A 23387-nucleotide genomic window follows, 5' to 3' on the forward strand; every position below is an offset into this window, starting at 1 on the left:
CGTAATTATGCAAAGTCCTGCCCAGCTCCTCAAAAAATGGACCAGTTGCACGTTTCCCACCGGACCTTTTCCTGTCATCTCTTGTTTTAACGTATATTCTCCTGAGCTGTTTGCTCTTCATCTAGCACTGTTCCAGCATCCCGATCAGAGCCCTCGCAGTCATCTGCCCAGCAATGTCCACAAAAAAGGTCTTTATTGCAGTGGCTGGCATGAGAGCTTCCAGCATCGCGCTTCTCCCCAGCTCCTGATGGGATCCAGCATCTTGGCATGGCTCCACGCGGCTGCTTGAGGCATGCTATAGGGCTTCTTGGGTATTATCACAGCTGTTGTCATTTATTTGAATCCAGAAGCTAATGGACAAAATGTAGCATCATCCCATCATGCGTATTGGGGAGGGGACATCCGGTCAACTTGACCCCCAAGCAGGGCAGATCAGTAAAGGTTGCCCACAAAGCAGTGTGGGGTAGCCGTTGGGAGACTGCCAACGTAGTTTGCAGTGGCATTGCAGGCACACAAATGATCAAGTGGACTAACTCGATTTTTAACTTGACTTAATCCTGTTTAAATTCCCCAAGTAGACAAGCTCTTAGGCTACCAGTGACTGAGGCAAGCTCACCCAACACTTGCCCACACTGGGCACACAGCAAGTCAGTGTTACCAGCCCCTTGTGCACTCAAAGGACTGAGTTCCTTGTTGATCAGCGAGGCCTCTCCTCTCTCTTCCCACAGATAGAGCGCATGCACTGGCCCGGGGGGGCCCACCAGCTCCCCAGCTCCATCTGCAGCCAGCCGTGTAAGCCGGGCGAGAGGAAGAAGCTGGTGAAGGGCATCCCGTGCTGCTGGCACTGTGAGCGCTGCGACGGCTACCAGTACCAGCTGGACGAGTTCCACTGCAAGATGTGCCGCTTTAACGAGCGCCCCGATGAGAACCACACCAGCTGCGTCCCCATCCCCATCGTGAAGCTGGAGTGGAGCTCGCCCTGGGCTGTGGTGCCCGTCTTCATCGCCCTCATGGGCATCATTGCCACCCTCTTTGTGGTGGTGACATTCGTGCGCTACAACGACACGCCCATCGTCAAGGCCTCGGGGCGGGAGCTCAGCTATGTGCTGCTGACGGGCATCTTCCTCTGCTACGCCACCACGTTTCTGATGATTGCCGAGCCCAGCATGGGAACCTGCTCGCTGCGGCGTATCTTCCTGGGGCTGGGCATGAGCATCAGCTACGCGGCCCTGCTCACCAAGACCAACCGCATCTACCGCATCTTCGAGCAGGGCAAGAAGTCGGTCAGCGCCCCACGCTTCATCAGCCCCGCCTCCCAGCTGGTCATCACCTTCAGCTTCATCTCTCTGCAGCTGATGGGCGTATGCATCTGGTTCATCGTGGATCCCTCTCATTCCATCATTGACTATGAGGACCAGCGGACTACAGACCCCCTCTTTGCCCGGGGTATCCTCAAATGTGACATTTCCGACCTGTCCCTCATCTGTTTGCTCGGGTACAGCATGCTCCTCATGGTGACGTGCACTGTGTACGCCATTAAGACCCGCGGGGTTCCGGAGACCTTTAATGAAGCCAAACCCATCGGGTTCACCATGTACACGACATGCATCGTCTGGTTAGCCTTCATCCCCATATTTTTTGGGACGTCACAGTCAGCGGAAAAGGTAAGAGGGAGGGGGCGGAGGGGAGCCTGTGGTTTTGGTTCATGCCCCATCTCCCCTGCTTTGCTGGAAGGTAACGGGATAAGAATGCACGGTGCGGGGAGCAACATGTCCAGAGAGAGGTGTGATGGTTTTCCCCTGTGAGCCTTCTGGATTCGGGATTCCAGTAGGTAAGGGAGCTTCCTCTCCCACTGGAGACCTGCCAGACTAGAGTGAACTCACTGCCTTTGCTGGTTCTCCCTCTTGCTCTGTCTTCCTTTCCACCGGCACCTTCTGTCTTTCACTCCATCTTTCTTGTGCTCTTCTTTCACTCCCCTGTTTCCTTCTCCCTGTGTGTCTCTCTTTATTACTTTCTCTTCCCCAATATTCTCTCTCTCTCTCTCTCTCTCGTCCCCCCCGCCCATCTACTCCCTGTCAGACAGGACTATGTTGAAAGCCAGCAGTGTGGGTCTTACTGGGCTGGGCTGGCTGAAATTAGACTCTGGCCCAGGATGCAGGGAGTCTGACAGAGGCAGAGCCTGGGTGAGTGAAATAGCCAGGCACGGTTCTCCCTGGCACCTGAAGATTCCTGCTCCCACAATCGATGGGTATCGCAACCCTCTCCCCAGCCTGAGCATCCCAGCAAATCGGGATTCTGGCTGCTGTTGTGTTCCGACAAAGTGGGCATGGGTGGGAGATCTCCCAGATGGTTCATGGCTGTGTCCTCAACCCCATAGTTACTGGCAGTGCCTATAATATACCCCGCTGCCCTAACACTGACCAAAGCCAGATGCAAAGGTCCCCCTACCCAACCTATATATGCCCTCCGGATGGACTGGTTCATCACTGGTGAACGTGTGTTATAGGTCCCCCTCTCCGGCCGGATGAGCCCCCACTCGTGTGACAGCCGCCATCTTGGCTGACACAGAGGGGATTGAGCTGGGGATCTCCAGAGCTAAAAGGACGAGCTGCTACAGCCTGAGCCTCTCGGAGGGTGGGGGTGACTCAACATCTCCCGGACCGTTGTTCATGTCCCTGGTGCTGAGAAATGGGATGTGCTGCTGGTAGTGACTGCTGCCATTGCCAGGATGCTGAGGCTCTGAGCAGAAGCTGTAAGGGGGCCAGGTGTCCTGCTGCTACATGTGTTCTGGCTGCCCCCCATTGCCTCAGCCGTAGAGTAACCTCATTTCTGGAAACACAGCTAATGGCTGGTGGTTCTGCTGGGAATCCTGGGGAGATTCCCACCCTGTGGTAGGTAAATACTGTCCTGTTTGGCTGGTATTAAGCTCAGCCTGGAGATGAGCTATGTCCTCCTAACACTAAGTTTGGGGCATTGGAAACATGCTGCCTCCCATGCCCAAAGGATCTTGTAACCCTCCAGCACAAGTGCAAATAGCTACCCAGGAGTCAGGTCTCAGCCCAGCGTCTAAAGGCCAAGTGTCCACTTTCAGTAGCCACCCTTGTGACTGGCAGCCTCAACAGACAGGTCAAGGAATGGATGGGCCCACGGAGCCTGATCTCCCCTCACTCTCTTCAAATGGGAGATGAGAATGAGACCCTTAGCTCCTCTTCTCTGCTCTCTAACTGGGATGACTTGTTTGTGTTCTGCTGGTGCCTAGCCCCATTGTGCCGGGTCCTGTACATACCCCCGGGGCAGGGACTGTCTCTCCGTGAAAGCTGAAAATCTAAATGGACAAGACAGACCAAAGAAGGACCGTTCTCCTGGTTGTACAGATGGGGAACTGAGGCAGCGAGAGATTTAGGCTGCATCTGCACCGGGAGCGGAGGTGTCTCTTCCGGCTTGAGGAGACACGCCCGCATTGGCTCTGAGTGGGCTGCTTTGCTAGAAACAGAAGGGTAGCCCTGGGAGCAGAAGGGGTGAGCTACCCCAAATACATGCCAGCCTGTTGGATGGGATCCCGCTTGGGGTGGCTAGCCCCTCCTGCTGCTCAGCCCACCATGGCTACCCCTCTATTTTTAGCAGGCTAGTTCGATCAGAGTAGTGCGTCTCCTCAAGCTGGGATTGTCGTCTCCAGCTGGAAGTGGAGCCAGATCCTAAGCGACTTGGCCGAGGTCATGCCAGGAGACAGTGGGAGCAGAACCTGGATCTACCTCTTCTCTGCCTGGTCCTCTTCTGCTTCCATTCATCCTCTCTTCTCCCCTTCCCCGCCCCAACTTCTGTGCAATAAGCACCCCCATCTGACTCACTGGATAGTTTCAAGGCACCAGGTATGCCCGGGAATCTTGCCATGCCACCGCCCACGCTCTGTGTATAAACAGAGGGCTCCAGGGTTGCCAGTCGGGCGCCTCTGCCCAGCAGTAAACTCACTGAAAAACGGAGAAGTTGTGTAACAGTGACACTCTCGGCATTATCAGCCCAAGAGATCTGGGGAGAGAGACAAAGAGGAAAAGAAAAACAGCCCCTTGACTCTGCTGCTTCTCACTCGATTACTGGGTTGCTGTGATTTTAATTAACACCTGCATGTTTTGGCAACACAAGCTCCTTTGACAAATTCCTCCTCTTGGCTGTCGTGTGGGAGAGAGCGCATCTTGTAGCAGGGAACAGGGCGAGTGGAAAATGTAACCCTCTTGCTCCACTCACCATCACTCCTGGGCCTTGTCTACAGTAGCAAATTAGGTGGTGTCAGACCATGACTCCAAGGAGCCCTGCTGACTAACATGATGTTAAAAGCAACTGTGCAGTCAGTGTAGATGATGATGATGTTCGTCCATCGTTGTCGATGAAGACCTCAACAACTCATTCGTTCGATGACCGGGCTCTGTGCGTCCGAAGATGACTGATCAGTCCGATTCGGGTGTGGAACATCCTGTCACACATCGGGCAGACATGTGATGGCACTGTCGATGATGTGCGGGCAGCTCTGGACTTGCGCAGCTCACGCTTTCTTTCAGCCTCAGCAGTACGCCTTGCCTCAAAGGTATTACTGCCTGTGTGAATAAGGCAGCGCCATGCTGGACGGTTCAGTGCAAGGGTTTCCCATGTGGCGGTGTTGATCTCGAGGGACTTCAGAGAGGTCTTCAGCGTGTCCTTGAACTGCTTCTTTTGTCCTCCATGGGAGCGCTTTCCCTGGGTGAGTTCTCTGTAGAAGAGCTGTTTAGGAATGCGCTCGTCTGACATTCTCACGACATGTCCAGCCCATCTGGTCTGGGCTCTCATCAGCAGTGTGTAAACTGACGGCAGACTGGCTCTGGTAAGGACTTCGGTATCGGGCACTTTGTTCTGCCATCTGATTTTTAGAAGCTTTCGCAGACAGGAAATGTGGAAGTGATTGAGCCTTCGTGCATGACTCCGATAGACAGTCCATGTCTCGCAGGCGTACAGCAGAGTTGGAAGCACCACTGCTCGGTAGACCTTCAGCTTTGTTAGTAGGCTGATCCCTCGATGTTCCCAGACGTTGGAGCGCAATCGGCCAAATGCAGAGCTGGCTTTAGCAATTCTGCAGTTTACTTCATCATCGATTGACACTACTCGGGAAAGGGTACTGCCCAGGTATGTGAAGTGGTCCACTGCCTGAAGTCTCTGTCCATTTACAGTGATGGATGGTTCTGAGTATGGAGTGTGGGGAGCTGGCTAGTGCATGACCTCAGTTGGGGTGGGAGGGATAGCTCAGTGGTTTGAGCATTGGCTTGCTAAACCCAGGGTTGTGAGTTCAATCCTTGAGGGGGCCATGTAGCAGGGTGGTTACCCGCTCCTGCCCTTTTGGGGCTTTAAAACAGCCCTGGGAAAGGGCTTTAGGCTGGGCTGATTGGGGAAGGGACTGCAGCTGGGGCCATGCCCCAAACTGAGCCACAGGGCCTTATAAGAAGTCCAGGGAAGCCAGAAGTCAAGACAGTCTCTCTCTGCATTCAGAGAGAGATGGGCCTGGCTGCAGGGAGCTAGACCGGGTACCTGAGTGGAGCAGGGCTGGGAAAAGGCAGAGGAGCTGGGGAGCTCCAGCCTGGAAAGCCCCAGGCTGCCGCCTAGCAGAGGGCTAACAGGTACTGGGGGTTGCAGAGGCAGCCCAGGGGTAGGCCAAAGCAGCAGGTCCAAACCCTCCTTGCCAGTGATGAATAGGCTGATACTGCAGTCTGCCCCAGGACGTGGGGCTAGACAATGACTGGCAGTGGCCATACACTGAGGCAAGGTGGGGATAGAGGGTGGGGGTTCCCTGAGAGGGGACACCCTGAGAGAAAGGGGTTATTGCCAGGGGGGCAGCACCCCATGTAAAAGGGCACCAGGGTCCAGGGAGGGACTCGGGGCCAGAGAACAGGCGGATCACTGGCCTGCAGAGGGCGCTCCATGCTGGAAACCAAGCTAATTCCCCGGGTCACCAGCAGGAGGCGCTGCAGGGGTGAGTCCAACCCATTACAGGCCACTTAAGGATCTGGGGCAAAAATTGGCCCTGCTAGTGAAGGTAGGGGGCTGGACTCAATGACCTTTCAAGGTCCCTTCCAGTTCTAGGAGATTGGTATATCTCCAATTATTATTTCTTGATGTTAATGGTGAGACCGAAGTTGTTGCATGCAGATGAAAACTTGTCCATACTGGCTTGCATTTCTGGCTCTGTACTAGCATTCAGAGCACAATCATCGGCAAAGAGAAAGTCTCGAAGTACAGTTTCCTTCACCTTGGTGATGGCACGCAGTCGCCTCAGATTGAATAGTTTCCCGTCAGTTCTGTACTGCAGGCCTACTCCTTCAGTGCAGTGTTGAAAGGCATCAGTCAGAGTGGCAGAGAATATCATGCTGAACAAAGCAGGTGCTAAAACACACCCTTGCTTGATGCCGTTGGTGACTGGGAAGGCCTCAGATGTTTCACCGTTATCCAGGACACGAGCCATCATACCGTGATGAAATTGACGTACCATTCGTATGAATCTATCTGGACAGCTGAATTTTGACATGATCCTCCACAGGCCCTGACGACTGATAGAGTCGAACGCTTTCGTGAGGTCCACAAAAGTTGTGTAGAGTTCACGATTCTGTTCTTGACATTTCTCCTGTAGCTGACGCGCAGCGAAGATCATGTCAATAGTCCCATGTCCCTTGTGGAAGCCGCACTGTGATTCTGGCAGTAAGCCCTGCTCCAGGTGAGTGATCAGTCAGTTCAACAGAACCCGTGCAAGAACTTTCCACGCTGTAGAGAGCAGCGAGATTCCACGGTGATTGTCACATACCGGGCGATTGCCCTTCCTCTTATAGAGGTGCATGATGGACACATCTCTAAATTCCTGTGGAATGGATCCCTGCTTCCAGAAGGACTGAAACAGCTCAGTAAGTTAGTGGTGTATGGGGTTGTCAGGGAGGGGTAGTACCTCTGATGGGGGATCAGTCGTACTCCTAGGAGTAGTTCATCCACTTTGGTCCCCACTTGACACCCAGCTCTCACCTGTGACTCCAAGTAGCTGTCAGCATGTGACAGTGGCCACACCCTGGAAACTGTCTCGACTGGTGGGCTAAATCAGGTGAGGGTAGCCAATGAGTCTGAGACCCTTGGTGAGTTAAGGCCAGTCTACCCATTGCATGCGAAGGCTGGATCCGGCTGACTGAGGAAACCCGGTTCAACGGTCAGGAAGGCGGTGACAGCAAGCGTTGTGGAACGCTCAAAAGCATGACAAGACACGTAGGCGTTCTGGTCATCCACTGCGCCCTGACCTATCTCCAGCCGTCTCGACTCTTGTCCTGCCACTGGATACAGATAGGAACTGGGAAGAGAGAGTGAGGTTGACGTCGTGCAACTTTCCCTCACTTTAATCCAATTCACGTGCAAGTCTCGACATCATATCATATCGCATCATATCAAGTCCTGTGGCGATGGGCGAGCGACGAAGCAGCACGTGTGGATACACTGGGAGCTGTAGCCGCGGACCTGCACACAGGCGGCTCAGGTATAATGGTCGTTCCTCACTGACCGAAGCAGCAGTGGAGCTCGGCGTCTTCTTGAGCGACTGAGCAGCCCTATTCAGGATTGCACTGCTCACCTCCGTAGAATGAGGAGGGCGCTAGAAAAGGTGCCCTAAACATTGCCTGCTTCACCTTACCCTGGCCAGCATACCGCAGCTGGCGGGGATCCCACAAAAGCGGTCGAACAAAAACAAAACTTAGAGTGACACCGATCACCATTGGCACATGGAATGTGCGCACGCTACTGGACAACATCACGGCAGACAGACTGGAGAGAAGAACAGCACTTGTCGCCAGAGAGCTCGCACGCTACAACATTGACATTGCAGCCCTTAGCAAAACTCCCCTTGCTAATGAAGGACAGCTGTCCGAGTCAGGCGGAGGCTATACATTCTTCTGGAGTGGCTGCAGCAGTGATGAGCGTCGCGAATCTGGAGTTGGCTTTGCCATCAAGAATCATCTTGTTCGGAAACTTGCCAGTCCCCCCAAGGATGTGAATGACCGACTCATGATAATGCAGCTTCCGCTTCAAAAAGGAAAACAAGCAACTTTGATCAGCGTATACGATCCCACAATGAACAACCCAGAGGATGTGAAGGATAAATTCTACGAAGAACTAGATGCTCTGCTATCATCAGTGCACCGCACAGACAAACTGATCCTGCTTGGCGATTTTAACACAAGAGTCGGATGCAATGCCGCAGCCTGGGAAGGAGTCATCGGGGAAAAATGGAGTGGGGAAAGTGTAACAGCAGTGTAGATAGAAGTAAGACAGACAGACCAGTCTTGTGAATCATATTCTCAAAGGACTGTGATTAACGAGGAGTATTGTTAATTACGAAAGTGTGTGTTGCTTCCGATATTCTGCTCTGTTCATCTTGGAGAGACGATCTAGGCCTGGTTGCTCATCTTTAACTCCAGTACTATGATGTACTGCAATAACCAATGGTTATTAACGTCATTGAGCAGTACTATGTGCGGTGGGAGGGATATCAAAAAGGAGGCACTGATCAGCATTCGCTACACCCTGTGTGATACTAGAAACCTAGAATTCTTCTCTGTGGTGGAGTGTCACATTTTCAATAGCTGTGTCTATGACTCTGGGTGCCTATTATCCTCTAGCAGTGTCACTGTGTCAGCAGTGTGGGTGAGAAATGCTATTGAAAATGAAAAATTGAGATTGTAATTATCTGTCTGTCTAGCTATCTAGGTGCCTGTCTGTCTGTCTGCAGCATCTATCGGCGGTATCTGTATGGTGTCTGTCAGTTGCATCTGTCTGGCTAGTCTAGGTGTCTCAGTGTCTGTCTACAGCATCTATCGATAGTATCTATCTATATGTCTAGCGAGCTATCTGTCTAGGTATCTATCTACCTATTGATGGTGTGTGTACATGTAATAGAGTATCTGTGTATCTAAGGTTTCTGTCTATAATGGCGTCTGTCTATCTGGATGTCTGTCCACAGCTTCTGTGGATGGTTTCTGCATAGTATCTATCTGTCTATGGCATCTCTGTATTTCTCTATTGATGGTATCAACTTTCTCATCGTAAAGTCAGCTCTAAAGAAACCTCCTTTGTAATGAAGTGAGAATGAGCATCCTGAATTTGATAAAGAACATCACTGTCCATAGAGCTGACCAAATTCCCTCTCCCAGCCAGAAAAGAAGTCCAGTTTCAAAGTTACCACCACTAACGCTCCCTTCCCCAGCTTGCGGTCTGTGACAATGAACCTTTACGCTGTCGTCCCTCTGAAATCTATGATGGATGAGCCCTTCCCTATCTCGCTTTCTTCTCTCCTGGCTGCCATCTTGGATTCCCTCTTGCAGGAGTGGGAAGCTTAATCGGGCCTGGTCTTTTCTCGGTTCCTCTTGTACCCGATAGTATCTCAGGGCACTTCCCAGGGCTAGAGATGGTAGGCAGGGGTGTGATAGGTAATAGATTCAACCCTGCTCCTCCCATCATATTGCTGTCACCCTCACTGATTCTTACTGCAGGGTCCACCTGCTCCACTCCCCTCTCTGGTCTCTGCTCTCCCAGCTCCGTGTGCTCTTCTGAAGATGTTGCACATGCCACGATGTGCTACGTTCACCCCCCATTGCAGAGGTTTCTGAGGACTTTCTGGGAGTTGCTGGTGGTGATGGTTGCAACAGAGTGGATCGGCGGAGGAATCTCCCTTGATCCAGAGCCTGCACTCAGGGAAGTGCCAGAACGTGCCTTCCTGGCTGTCTTCGTGCCAGCTGTCGTGGTGGAGTAGCATTTGTGCAGGGAGACACAGTGGCACCTTGTACTCAGTAATGGCTCCTTGAAGGCTTGGACGTTAGAACCTGTTACATCGCGGAGGAATGCCAGCTCTGGGCACCGGGCTTGTCCCTGCAGTCCTTTTGAAACCTGCCATGAGCTCTTAAACGGAGATCCTTTTCTCTGGTGCATGTGCTTAAACATCCCTCCAGAGGAGATGGCACCTACCAGGGCACCAGAGCATGCAGATGAACCCAAACCCTGCCATGCTATTTAAACCTTCCAGCACCAGCTACCAGAGGTGAGATTTGCTACCAAGCCCAGCTGCTCCGGTTAAAAGTAGGAACGCGAATTAAAGAAAATAAATGGAGCCTTGAGCAGCATTTCCATTTTGATGAGCTGGCAGGGGAGATACTAACAAGAAAGCAGGTTTCTTAAGGAATTATTGCAAAACAAAAGCGCCCTTAAAGCTGCCGTAATGTGCTAGGCACATTGTGGGTAATAAAGATGGAAATGATAATGATTGTAGATTATGCGCAAGGTTGCTCACCTCCTCACTGCCACTTGTCATGGGATAATTTAGGGCTGCCAAAAGCTGGCTGTCAAGTAGCAATTCGACAATAAGGCTCCCCTCCCCTTAGGGGCTTGTACCGTGCCGGGCTCCTCAGCGCTCAGGCTGCTAACAAGCTGATTAGAGGCTAGCACCATGCTGTTCCCAGCTCCCTTTGGAGACAACACAGCCGCCCCTCTCGTCAAAGTGTGCTCACTCCCTCTGCAGCCCCTGGCCTGTAAGAGAACCGTTTCCTTCATGCGTGCGCTCCCCTGCTGGGGACGGTCGGCTCTGGGACACACCTGCTTGGTATGGAGGTTCTACAGCGGCTGTACGCCAGGCTGCCATAAGGGCGGGCAGGGGGGCTAACTTGATATTTCCACAGGAGATGAAGGAAGACAGAGCGCCTAACTCCCTCGGTTTCCGTACGACAATCCCAGTCGGAAGATGGTCCAAATTGGCATCTCTTTTGACAGTCCCTCTCCCGCTGCTTTAATTTCATCTCTAAACCCCGGCAGGGGCCGACATTCCCTTTGCTTCCTCAGATAAAGCACTTTGAATTTCAGATGCTGCACCAGCGCTTCCCTGAGCATTTCCAAACATCCGAGGGGCCTGAGTCTCCTCTCGCCTCCACCCCCGGATCTCTGCTTTCCCCATCATTACACCCAGGTGGGACACCGGGCTCTGCATCTCTCTGCTCTGCATCTGGGGGCAGAAGACGCATGTAGACCAGTCTTCTGCATGCTCCTGGGCCCAACTGGGCAAAAAAATGTTAATGAAGCTTTTTTGGCTGTCCCCCGGAGTCATGGAGTTCTGTTCAAGTTCGGAGTGACAGCCGGCGAGCTCTTGTCCATGGGAGCTTGTGTTTAAACAAAGATGTTCTTTCCTTCTTATCTTTACATCTGTCTAACAGCACGTGAACCTGGAGCCTGCTCCTCACAGCTCTCTGCTCTGCCCTGCCTGGCCGTGTGATCCTTTGGGTTCCCCAGCTGCACCCAGTGCTCGTACATAGCAGCAGTTGCTCCGCACAGGCGGTATCACACCTGAGCCCTCTGCCCATCTGTCTGTGGATCTAGGCCTCTGCCATTCTGCACGCTAAACCGAGGCTTATTGAGAGTGCTGTTTCAACCTTGGGCCCTCCGTTGCAGGTATAGATGGTGGAACTGGAGTCTACTACTGTCAGAGGAGGAAGCTGAGAGAAAGGATGCTTTGAGGTTACAGTGCCAGCCTGGGAAACAGGGGTTCAGTTCTTAGCTCTGCCATGGATTCCCTATGTGACCTTTGGGCACATCACTTAGCATTCATGTGCCTCTGGGGATGATAATCCTTCATCTGTTCTGATTGTAAACTCATTGGGGTAGGAGGGACCGTCTCTTAGGAGTGTATACAAACAGTGCCTTGCACAGCAGAGCCCTGATCTTAGATGAGGCCTCTAGGTGCTACCACAACACAAATAATATAGCGCCCCCCCACATCTAAGGATGCCCCCTTAAAATGGCTTCATGGTGGATGGGGGTGTTTTGCTGCCAGTGGCTGAGATTAAACCCTAGACGCTCCCTCAAAGCATCTGTGCTCAAGTCCCATCGGAGTTACGCGAGCAAGGCTGGCTCATTGTTTTCTACTGAAGGAGTCAGATGAGATCTCAATTTTATTTTACCTCCCCCCCCCACCCTGTGTCTACAATTTTGGATGGAGGCGGCATATTGTTATAACAAGTCCCCGAGCCCTTTCTCAAAGGAGCCTCTTATCCCTGCAGATCCCGGCGGATTACAGAAATAGCAATAACAGAGGATCTAAAGAATGAGACAATTTCCTGTTCCGATAAGGCAGAAGCTGAAGAGCGGAGTCATTGCAAATTTCTCTGTTTATCACATTTGCTTTCGCAGATGGAGAGAAGAGGATAAAATGTGGCCACTTGTTTGTTTCGCAAGGGCTCTTGGTGAAATGAATCATAGAATCATAGAAGATTAGGGTAGGAAGGGGCCTCAGGAGGTCATCTAGTCCCACCCGCTGCTCAAAGCAGGACCAAACCCAACTAAATCATCCTAGCCAGGGCTTTGTCAAGCTGGGCCTTAAAAACCTCTAAGGATGGAGATTCCACCACCTCCCTAGGTAACCCATTCCAGTGCTTCACCACCCTCCTAGTAAAGAGTTTTTCATAATATCCAACCTAGACCTCCCCCACTGCAACTTGAGACCATGACTCCTTGTTCTGTCAAGGAGTAATGAAATCATGAAAGGGACTCTCACATGGCTTGTTCATATCACCAGAGCCCCAAGATAGAATGTCTAGGGGATGGGTACAGAGGGGTAATGATACAAAGGATTTGATGGATGGGTATCAATGTAAAAGCATCTAGTGGAGATTTAACTGCTTGTTCCACTTATTAGCTCCCCTGGCTCAACCTTCTACCATGCCTGTGTCCCCATTTGACCTCCCACGTGTTGCACCCATTTACACTAGATCTGAGGCCATCTGACTACTCTTCAGTTTTTAAAGTGAATTGAGTGCTGGTGACAGGCAGCGGATTAGCAGCACCAGAGATGGGTGCTGTGCAGTTGGCCAGGTGATGGGAACTATGGGAGCTGAGCCAATGGCTGGAAGCTGAAGCTCAGACTAGAGATAAGGTGGAATTTTTTTAGCAGGGAGGGTAATTAGCCATTGGCACAACTTGTGCCATTGGTTTGTGGAGAATTCTCCATCGCTGGAAGTTTTAAAATCCAAATTGGATGTTTTTCCTAAAAGACTATTTTCATTTAACCACTGCTATTGGGTCTGAAGCAGGAATTAATTCAGGGAAGTGATGTGACTTGTGTTCTGCAGGTGGTCAGACACAATGCTGCCTTCTAGCCTTAAAATCTATGACTCCGTGACCAAGAAGAGTGCAGGGGGATTATGCAGCCACTTAGGTTTGGATCTAGACTCTGTTGAAGCCAATGGGAAGACTTCTATTGAAGTCAGTGGGCTTTAGCGCAAGCCCTGAGGAGGCTGGTGCTCATGGCTTGGAGGCAACATCATTTTGTTGCTGTTTGTTTCTAATGTTCTTTGTGTGTAAAGGTTTAAGAGGCTCATAGCTTCGGGCCCCCTGGAAAAGGATGGTTCGTGGAAGGTGGGAGATGGTACGGCAGATAGGGTTGCGGAGGGGAGTGCAACCTGGAGAAAGGCCCCGGGGCTGGCAAGGGAGCAGGGCAGAATGGGATGGGGCGGCAGCCAGACAAGAGGCTTGGGCTGAGTGAAGAGAGCACAGGGGAGGAAGGGGAAGGAGAACAGGGCTGAGCCAGGCGAAAATAGAGAACATGGCTGTTTGAATGTTCCCAGTGGCTGGGTTGCTGTGTGGACTCTTGGTGCCGTTTCTGCTTAACTGGCCTGGCTACCCCCTTCCTGGGCTCTGGCCCAGGGGAAGTGACCAGAAGGAAGGGGCATGGCTGGGGTGCCTTTGTGATGCAATGATCCCCGGCTGCATTAATGACCCTTGGGAGGGCCTGATCTAATTTAGAGTATCCCTGAGGCTGCTCTAAACTACATCATGGTCTGGGATGGGATCAGAGATGGGATCCTTTGCTCCCTTGCCTCCTTGGGTGCAGCCAGCACTTCTTGGATACATGATGTAGGCAGGCACATCAAAAGATCTCAGGCCCCTAGGTAAGGTGGCTCTGAACCACACGGTCACCACACAAATATATGGGTGGTAGATATAGGTGGGGTGCCATTCCCAGCTCTCCCATAGGCTCCCTCTGTGGCCCTCCCTGTAATTAACCCAGTTTCATGCTCCCCTTGGGAGGTAGGTCAGGATCTCATCCCCATTGTACAGGTGGGGAAACTGAGGCGCAGAGCCGGGCTGCAGAGTTCGGAACAGAACCCAGGTTTCCCGCTTTTACCACTAGACATGTTCCCTAGAGCAATGGTTCTCCATTTTTTCCATACAGGGGGATACACCCCTCCCCACCTAGCCAGGATCATGCTCCCATTTAACAATGTGGGAGGGGCATGGTGGTCGTGACCCCCTGGCACCAGTTCAGGACGTTGGGTTGAGAACCCCTGTTCTGGAAGGGTGGGCTGCACCTGCTCTTGGTAAGTCGCTCAGAGGCTTTGCAGCCTTGGTGTCGTACTGGATTCAGTGCAGCTCTTGGATCCCCACGGATTGGCCCGTAATGTGATTGTTTCATCTGCGACTCATCCGCAGGCTGTGACTTGGCTGACCGCACTGCAGTGTTCCAGTCCTTTAAACCCCCCAGGCTGGATCAACTCAATGCGCAGTCTTCCGGGTTGCACTTGAAAAGAGCCCAGGCCAGCTTCGGCTGGCTCAATGCAGCAACCGCATCAGCTCATCTCTGTGGGCTGAGTCACTCTGAGCACAAGACACTGGTGCCCCGATCTCTGCACTGGCTGCCTATCTGCTTCAACGTGCGACTCAAGGGGGCTGGTCATGATCTAGAAGGCCCTATGCCAGAGAGGGGGTCTGAGTTCTTTGCGTGTGTCGTCAAAACGACAATTAGAAGATATAGCTTTTTAAAGTTGGAAGATGTAGCTTTTGAAAAGCCTCAAAGTTCCTCCCAAGAGGCTATTAAGGAAGCTAAGTTGTCACGGAGTGGGAAGCAAAGTACTGTCGTGGATCAGAAACAGGCTCAGAGACAAGGAACAAAGGCTAGCAATTAGTGGTCAATTTCCAGTATGGCAGAAGGTTACCAGCAAGGTGCCTCAAGGTTCTGTGCTAGGTCCAGTGTTTAATATATTTATCATTGATCTGGAAAAGGAGGCGAACAGGAAGGGGAGACAAAGTTACTGATGTAGATCAAGGCTAGAGAGGACGGTGGGGAGCTTCAGAGGGCTCTTATAAAGCTAGGTGAATGGCCAGCAGGCTACGCGATGAAATCCAGAGGAGACAAATGCAAGGTGATGTGTGCTAGAGGGAATAGCTTGAACTAGTCCCGCACTTTGCTGAGTCTTAAATGCAACTGTAACCACTCAGGAAAAAGACCAGGGCGTTGTTGTGGTCAGCACAATGACAACCTCTGCTCAAGGCACAGTGGTGCTCAAAAAAGCAAACTGAATGTTAGGAGAGGTACAACGTGGGAGACAAAACAATACTGACAATCCCATAACTGTATGCACTCTCCTAGAACAGCGTGCCTCAGCTTGGCCACCCCAAGTCAACAGAGAGAAAGGTCAGCGGCGCTACACTGATTTATACGCGTTGAGGATTTGGCCTAAGGATTCTGAATGCAAATGGAGTTGACCAGTGCAGCTGTCCAAAATGGAGTGGATGCAAACAGTGTTCCAGAACATAAGGGATTCTTTAGTTAGAGCTTTAAAATCCTTTCACCTGGGTCGGCTAAAGAGCAATTAGCAATATGGGGCCAAATGAATCCCTGAGCTCAATGAGAAGTGTCACCAAGCACAAATTTGGTCCCGGTGGGCAAACTTTGCTCACAGTTACACTGCTCTAAATCTATTGAGTCTGCTCTTGCTTTCACTGGTGTAAGTGAAACTGGAGTGGATGGAGTTACACCGGTGAGAGGAGAATCAGGCCCCTTGACTTTAAGGGGATGAATCGGGATTTGCAGTGGGGTGAGCATGAGCAGAAAGTGGCCGATAGAGTCAGACCAGCAGCTAACGTACATTGATAGATAGCAGCCGGGGATCAGGGCCCTGGGCAACAATGCAATTAAATCCATTGAAGCCAGCTAGGGGAATCAATCTGACCCTTTCCCTGCAATGGAGCTACATCCATTTACAGCAGATGGGGGTGTGGCCCATGATGTCTGTCTTGACAGTGTCCCTTTAAGGCTGCCAGCCTGGTCCAACCGCCCAGCTCCTGGCTGGCAGTGAAATCATTGTGCTGTTGTTTCCGCTGGAGTCCCTCATGGCTAGCGAATCCAAATAACTTTTTGTTTTCCCCTTCCCCTGCCTGTTGTATTAATTGCTGCTAACAGCCCAACATGGGCCTGGCATGCAGAGATAATGCTCGAGTCATCTCGACATGGGTCCCCTTTTGTACATGACACACGTAGCAATTTGTACTGACCCCTTTTGTTGTTGTTGTTTGTGGTGTTTCTGTGGGGGCATTCAGAGAGTATCGGATTATATGCACCGTCAGAGCTCACGGGGATTCATGAGTCGCTGGGAAAGTCTTTCAGAGTGTCTGGAAATCAGTCACACTCCTCGTTACTTTGAGTGCAGGGTTTAGGTCTTGTATAGTGTCTCACTTCCCCCTCCAGCCTGTGTGTTGTTCTTGATCTGCTCTTTCTTCCTTAGCCAACATACTTTGCTGCCTTAACAGGCCTGTCCTTTATTGCAATGATCTGACCCCAAGCCAGTTGAAATTAATTGGAGTCTTCCCATTTGCCTCACTGGACTTGGGATCCGATGCGTACTGCTGAGTTAGATATGCGGAACATCTTTCCGGATGCTATCGGGTTCCAACCTGCCTGCCTTTCTGGGTGCTTGATGATTTGAAGCCAGGTTCTTAGCTCACTTAAACTGATGTACATCCAGAGTGACTTGATGGCGTCTGGCTCCACACCTGTGTAACTCAGAGCAGAAAGTTTGGTCCATGAACTGTGTTTTGGGTCACAAACAGAATGGGTCTGCTGGGTCTCCGTCTAATCCCCAGTGGACGTGAGTCTGCAAAAACCAGCATACTGTTCACAGACACGGCAGGCAGGCAGGCTCTGCTCAGGATTCGGGGGTAGGGGAGTTGTTTGTCGACAGTGAGGTGCACCGGCAGAACTGTATGTGTTAAATGAGGGCCAGCAGGGAATAGTGCTGGTCAGGACTGAGGGGCATTAGTAGAGCTGTGTGGGAGCCCGGGACTGGAAAACCAGGGCGTGTTGGGGGGAGGGTTAGGATTGAGGGGCATTGGTCGAGCTCAGTGGTAACAGGGTGCTGCAGACCAAGAAGGAGGTGCACCAAAAGAATTGGTTGTGGGAAGCTTGTACTGAGGCTGCCTGAGTGATTCTAACCTCCAGTGCCATCCATCTGCACTGAACACCCAAGAGTCTAAAATTCAGGTGGGAGTTGATATATAGGCCTAGGCAGGAAACATGGTAATTGCTGCGTTTCTGCCTCCACCACGATGCTTGTGCTGGGACTGAGTCTGGAGAGAAAATGAGGGGGAACAAAAACCAGTCACCGCTGCAGCTGTCCGTTTGCAGCAACCATATGGAGTGGCAGGTTTGCCGCACTCTGGCCCCAGGAGGCCTGGGGTCTTAGAACTTGGAAGCAAAAATGAATCTCCGCTGATCTGACTCCCCTTTGAAAGGCATCCATCAAGCGCGAAGGGAGAATTATGGATGAGAGAGCCGAGAGGAGCATTAATGACAGCTGATGATCTCCACCGCTCCACGTCTGTCCAGACCTCAGCAAACCTTGTCAGGTACCTGGAGCCTGCTGCAGGCGTGCGTCCCTTCTGCTGACCCCCACAGTGGGGTAACATTGCTCAGCAGGTGTGAGGCTCACGCAGGCTGCATTGCTAGAATGGCAGGGCTTTCGTTTGCAATCAGCTGAACTGCTCTGGTCCACAGGGATTGGGGTCTGATAGAGCAGGCGTCTGGCAGTCAGGACACCAGGATTCTAGGGGAGGTTCTACAAGGAGTGTCAGTGACTGTCTGGCCAGCAAGATCTAGGACGTGGGCTGAGCGGGCCTAAAGCAGGAACCTTAGGAAAAGTGCAGCCAGGGGAGAATGTTTGGATCCAGTTGGCACTGGGAGTCTCAGTATTTCCAAAAATCACACCCGAGGTGTCTCAGTTTGGGCTGTTGAGACAGCCACAATTGCTGTCCACTTGTGAAAATTTTGACCCAAATGACTATCTGATGCTTTCACTCCCCCTCCTCCCCAAGTTCTGCATTATTCCATTCCTGTCACCAGTCCCGCTCTGGATCTGGTCACCAGTTCAATGTTAGTCTAGGACAGTAGTGATCAGAAATGGAGCGGGCCGGTGGCTGTCTGATGGTCCCTATTTGAGATGAGTTGACTCATATCCATCCTGTTCCTCAAGAATGTAGGCACCAGTGTAAACTGGTATTCTGGCAAAACACAGGGTTAACGCCTGTACTGCTGTGAAAAGTACCATGGGATCTGTAATCACCATGACTGGTCAGGACCTTGGTTTTAAATCACACTGGAAAATGGCAGCCTCCAACCTGTATGGCAGCCCCCAGGGCATGCTGGGGCATTGGTTTTCTATATACCAGGGGCGAGAGTCAGTCTTGGCCTATCCAGTCTGCCACCTGCTTTGGGACCAGATAAATGGGAGATGTTTTTTCATGCAAAATTGTCCTTAGTAGCCAAAAGAGAGGAAGAGAGGCAGGGAAAATACGAGAGAGAAGCAGAATTTTTCCTAACCGGGTGGGTTTTCCAAAGCTGCCTGCCAGACAGGGCTCTAACAGCCTGGGGAATTTTGGAATTCTTGACCCTTTTGTATGGAAATTGCATGTCCTAGCAGCCAGGCTCACTCGCAATCCCGCCCCGCACCCTGGCTGTCTCAGAAGAGATGCTGAGGAGTGAATGGACACCAAACTCCTTTCTGTCCCATATATGGGGCTCCCTCCAGCTCAATATGGCTACACTTGCACTTCAAAGCGCTGCCGTACTCCACCTCCCTGTGGGGAATAACGTACAGCGCTGGGAGCCACGCTCCCAGCGCTGGGGCTTTGACCACACTGGCGCTTTGCAGCGCCGCAATTTGCAGTGCTGGAGAGGGTGTGTTTTCACACCCTGCTGCAGCGCTGCAAATTTGCAAGTGTAGCCATGGCCGTACAGTGTCAAAGATCAGTGCAGGTGAGCTAGTACCACTGCTAATCTCTCTCTCTTAGGTGCTTATACAGCCCCTTTACCGTCGTATTTGTGCACCTCACGATTTTTAGTGTGTATCTCCTCTCCACACGCCTGTGAGATAGGGAAGTGCTATTAACCTGGTTTTACAGATGGAGAAACTGAGGCACAGAGCGACTGGGGAAATGACTTGCCCATAATCATCCAGCCTATCAGTGGCAGAAATGGGAATAGAACCCAGGAGTCCCTACTCCTAGAGCTCTACAACGGTCTCAGACAGGCTAAAGGTGGGATTCACAAAGGTATTTAGACACCTAACTCCCATTAATTGAGTTAGGTGCCTAAATACCTTTGTGAATCGCACCCTGAGTTGCCATAGGTTTCCCAGGTAATCTATGGCAAAGCAGAGAACTGCAGCTGAGTCTCCTGAGTCCAGGCTAGTGCCCTAATCCGTGGGCCATCAGCCAGGAGTGCACTGTCTAAGTGCTGTCAACTCTCATGCCTATTGCCAGGGCTAAAATCCACACGAGCGATGATTATAAAGCAGACACCATACCGCAGCTGAGCCAGAGGATGAAGTTCTAAAGCCGCCTTGAGCCTCGTCTGAATCCTTGTTAGCAACTGGAGTTCACAGCCGGGAACAAATCTGGAGCCGGCCTGAAATCCAGAACTTGTGGTCAGGGGCGGGGAGATGAAAGTAGAAGATGATGCCAAAAAGGGGACCGAGCAGGGAGGAGGGACATGTAACCGGGGTGCCATGGGGTTGCCCGGCCCTGCCCCCTTGTTGCGATAGGGCCAGATGTGGGTGCTCCCCCTCTTGATGCCAACTGATTGACACATCTCCAGTTCGCGAGGCGCCTGCCAAGCCCTTTCCATAGAAAAATGGATTATTCTACAGTCAGATTAATGGGCTTTCATTTTGCAAAACATCTGTCACCGTTAGTCCTGGACAGTGAGCGTGAAATTAGTTTTGACTGCAGAAAGGCTACGTCGGTGTGTAATATGTGACTAACATTCCAACGGCTCAGGGAGCGAGCTGGAGAATGAGAATTACCTGTTGAAAGAAGACAGGGCCGCATCTATATGCACAGGGAGAAGGGAGCATGTGGATGCTGGAGGGGCATATATGTGTTTCTGTAGTCAGGTTTCCATACCATGCCCTTTGCAGGGGTATCTGAGCCCCCGTCTGTTGCAGATGTGGGTTTGAGTTTTTGTTCCAAGAGGGGATGTGTGTAGTAGAGGTGTGTGGGCGGGAGGACTCTGCATCTCTCTCTTGAGTGATTCTAGGGCTTTCTAAAGTTTGTGTTTGCCACTGATGCCTTGACAAGTCGGCTTGCTATGTCTGTACTGATGCTGTACGGGGAGAGCTGTCGGTGGTTTCTGCCCAGCGATCCGTTGCACTACTAGAGTGTAGCTGACAACCACAAAGTGGCTTAGAGGAGTGGGGAAGTTTCAGGATCAGAAGCCTCATTTTCCAGATGGGGGAAACGGAGATACAGCAAGTGGAAAGCGGCTTGCCTGCAATCACACAGCCTGTCAGTGGCGGAAATGGGAATAGAACCCTGGAGTCCTGATGCCCAGCGCCCTGCAGTAGCTACCCGACCATGCCTTCATGAGTAGCGTGCAAAATGATACAGTGTTTTCCTACACGCTGGCCCCTGAGATGAGGCCAGATAGAGTCACGAAGTTTAAGGGCAGAAGGGGCCACCAGATCATCCAGTCTGACCTCCTGCACATCACAGGTCAGCAAGATCCCCCAGCGCCTGCACCTTAAACCCAACAACGGAAACTAGACCAACCAATGACAGCCCTCAGGAGACTAGACTGTTCTGTGCCACAGGCAGAGAAGAGAAGCGACTGAGGTGTGCCTGTGCCCGAGGCCCCCCACAGTGGCAGGCAAATGATGTTCTGTGTTTCGATGCTCACATTAACTATCTGTACCTCTGTCTTCTCCCACCCAAAGTATCCCATAATGATTTCAGTCCTGACTCCCATTCGATGCTCAAGTATCTCCCCTCCCATCTTGGTTTCCTCCTCATAGCTGAACTATTTCAATCTGACCGCCCCACCCCTATCCCCACTCCTCTGAAGTGATGAACCAAGCCCCGGGGATGCTAACCTGTTGGTGCAATCACATTCCCAGGGCAATGAAACCACTCGCACGCCAGCAGAACCCCTCCTCCCAGCCTCCCCCAGAGTCCACATTGCTGACTCCCATGGTGAAGTGACGGAAGTACTGATCCCACCCCAGCACTGCTAATACTCTGATAAACTGGGCACAACATAACACACCCTCATTCCAGCAAAGCGCTGGAGATGCCCATTTTGACTGGATGGATTGATCCCATCTCTAGGTTAAACCCAACAGCTCTTCCCCCGCCCCACCCCCTTCCAGCAGCTCCAATGAATAACATAACACAGGCATGCAGAGTGGAAGCTGAAATGTCTTGCGTCCTGCTCTGGAGAAGAGCTGGAGGGCTCAGTTTGGTAAGGGTGCCTTTCACCTCTGGTTGCCTCTTCTGTGCAAGCTCACCTGCAGTCCTGCCAGAGCATTAAGGCACGTTGGGGTGATCATATGGGTGGGTGTGGGGGGAAGCTTACATGGCTGCTTCCTGTATTTTATATGTTTGTGCTGAGGTCACGTAAGTTACTGCAGGTTTATACTGGAGCACTTGAGACCTGTTCCTGGCCTTAGCCTGAAGACTAATCTCTGCCATGGAAGAGGTGGTTATGGAAAACAGATGCACCAAAATGCAAGATCCTTACTTTAGACAGCAGAAACCCTTCTCCATCTCATCCTTTCCCTTTATTCTCCCATCTGTACACCCCACATCCTCTGTAGCCCTACTTTCCATCAAAACAGCCATCTTTAATGTTTGTATCCATCTCATTGTTCATTTGCTTGTTTGACCTTCCATCCCTCCAATTTCCTTCCATTTAGCCTTATCCCAGATCTCCATCTGCTCCATCCTTCCTCATTTCCAACCCCAATTGGTTGCTCCATCATCTTTTTATCCACATCCCCCCTCTCCTCTCAGTCGTCTTTGTCCCTAGTTGGATGCTTCTCAACGTAGAGGCAGTTGCAGAGGGGAGGGGGGATGAACGTGTCTGGGAAGGGGTTCGCAGGCCTGAGTGTGTTACCTTTTGTCTTCCAGATGTACATCCAGACCATGACGCTGACCATCTCGGTGAGCCTCAGTGCTTCTGTCTCGCTGGGCATGCTCTACGTGCCCAAGGTGTACATCATCCTCTTCCACCCGGAGCAGAACGTCCCCAAGCGCAAACGCAGCCTCAAGGCGGTGGTGACGGCCGCCACCATGTCCAACAAATTCACTCAGAAGGGAGGTTTCCGACCCAACGGAGAAGCCAAATCAGAACTGTGTGAAAATCTTGAAACGCAAGGTAACGTCCCCTCAGCTGCATGGCCAACCTTCCCCGCTGTCAAGGAAATGGGGCCAAGGCTCCTTGGTGGTGCGTGGGCTGCCGGTGGTTGACTATGGCTGCTCCATTTGACTCAGTGAAAAGGATGAGCTTGTTCCTTTGTGAAGCACGTTGCGGGTGACATTCAGCCCTGGGCAGAGGGGTCAGCACAGCGACTAGGCGTCCCTCCAGCCCTCAGAATGAGAGAAAGTGCTGCATAGGGTTCGTGTGGCTCTTCGGCACAAGGAGTGAACTTCACCCTGCACGATACTGCATATTAGCCCAGTCCTGCTTCCATGGAGGTCGAGGGGCATTGTGCCGTTGGCTTTAACAAGAGGAGATGGGGGGCCCTGTACCAGGCAGCTGTGAAATCCAGGTGTAAGGACACTGAGGAGTTCTGAGGTCTGGAATTATGGGCCCAATGCAGCTCCCATTGAAAATCAGTGGAAAGACGCCCACCGACTTCGGGGTGTGTGGGGGGAGCGAGAGATAAAAGAGCCATGCTTTAGTGGATTCCATCATCCCCAGACCCCCAAGGCAACGGCCTCAGTAGCTAGAGAGGGGGTGCAAGTTTCAGATCTGGGTCTAAACCTCCCCAGAATCCAGGTGCAGGGAGTTGGTTTGGGCTGCTCTCTAATTGTAGCCCCATAACTGAAAAATGCCTTGGCTGGTTTTAATGTGTGAGGGCATATGGATAGGTTTTAATCTTCAGATGTCTTCTCTCGCCCCTCCTCCCTCTCCTGCCCTTGGAGCCTGGAGAAGCAGTCAGTCAGAGCCCCTGCCTGACGCTCTGGTAGAAGAGCCGTCCAGCTGACCTGTCCTGAAGGGCTCTGCCTGGGTTTTCGAAGCTGCATTTGTATTT

General features: G+C 51.8%; 1 protein-coding gene across 8 annotated transcripts in view; it reads left to right on the forward strand.

Moving 5' to 3' along the window:
- GRM4 (glutamate metabotropic receptor 4) overlaps positions 1-23387 on the forward strand; it is a 266208-nt gene that overhangs the window by 228079 nt on the left and 14742 nt on the right. For 7 of the 8 annotated variants that reach the window (XM_045017079.1, XM_045017082.1, XM_045017084.1 and 4 more), the window contains 2 exons: positions 729-1664; positions 22261-22507. In XM_045017079.1, the coding sequence (XP_044873014.1) occupies positions 729-1664; positions 22261-22507 (1183 nt within the window). The remainder of the gene's footprint in view (positions 1-728; positions 1665-22260; positions 22508-23387) is intronic. The other variant, XM_045017085.1, reaches the window with a different exon arrangement.

Source organism: Mauremys mutica, chromosome 4, assembly GCF_020497125.1.
Source record: "Mauremys mutica isolate MM-2020 ecotype Southern chromosome 4, ASM2049712v1, whole genome shotgun sequence".
Lineage (NCBI taxonomy): Eukaryota > Metazoa > Chordata > Testudines > Geoemydidae > Mauremys > Mauremys mutica.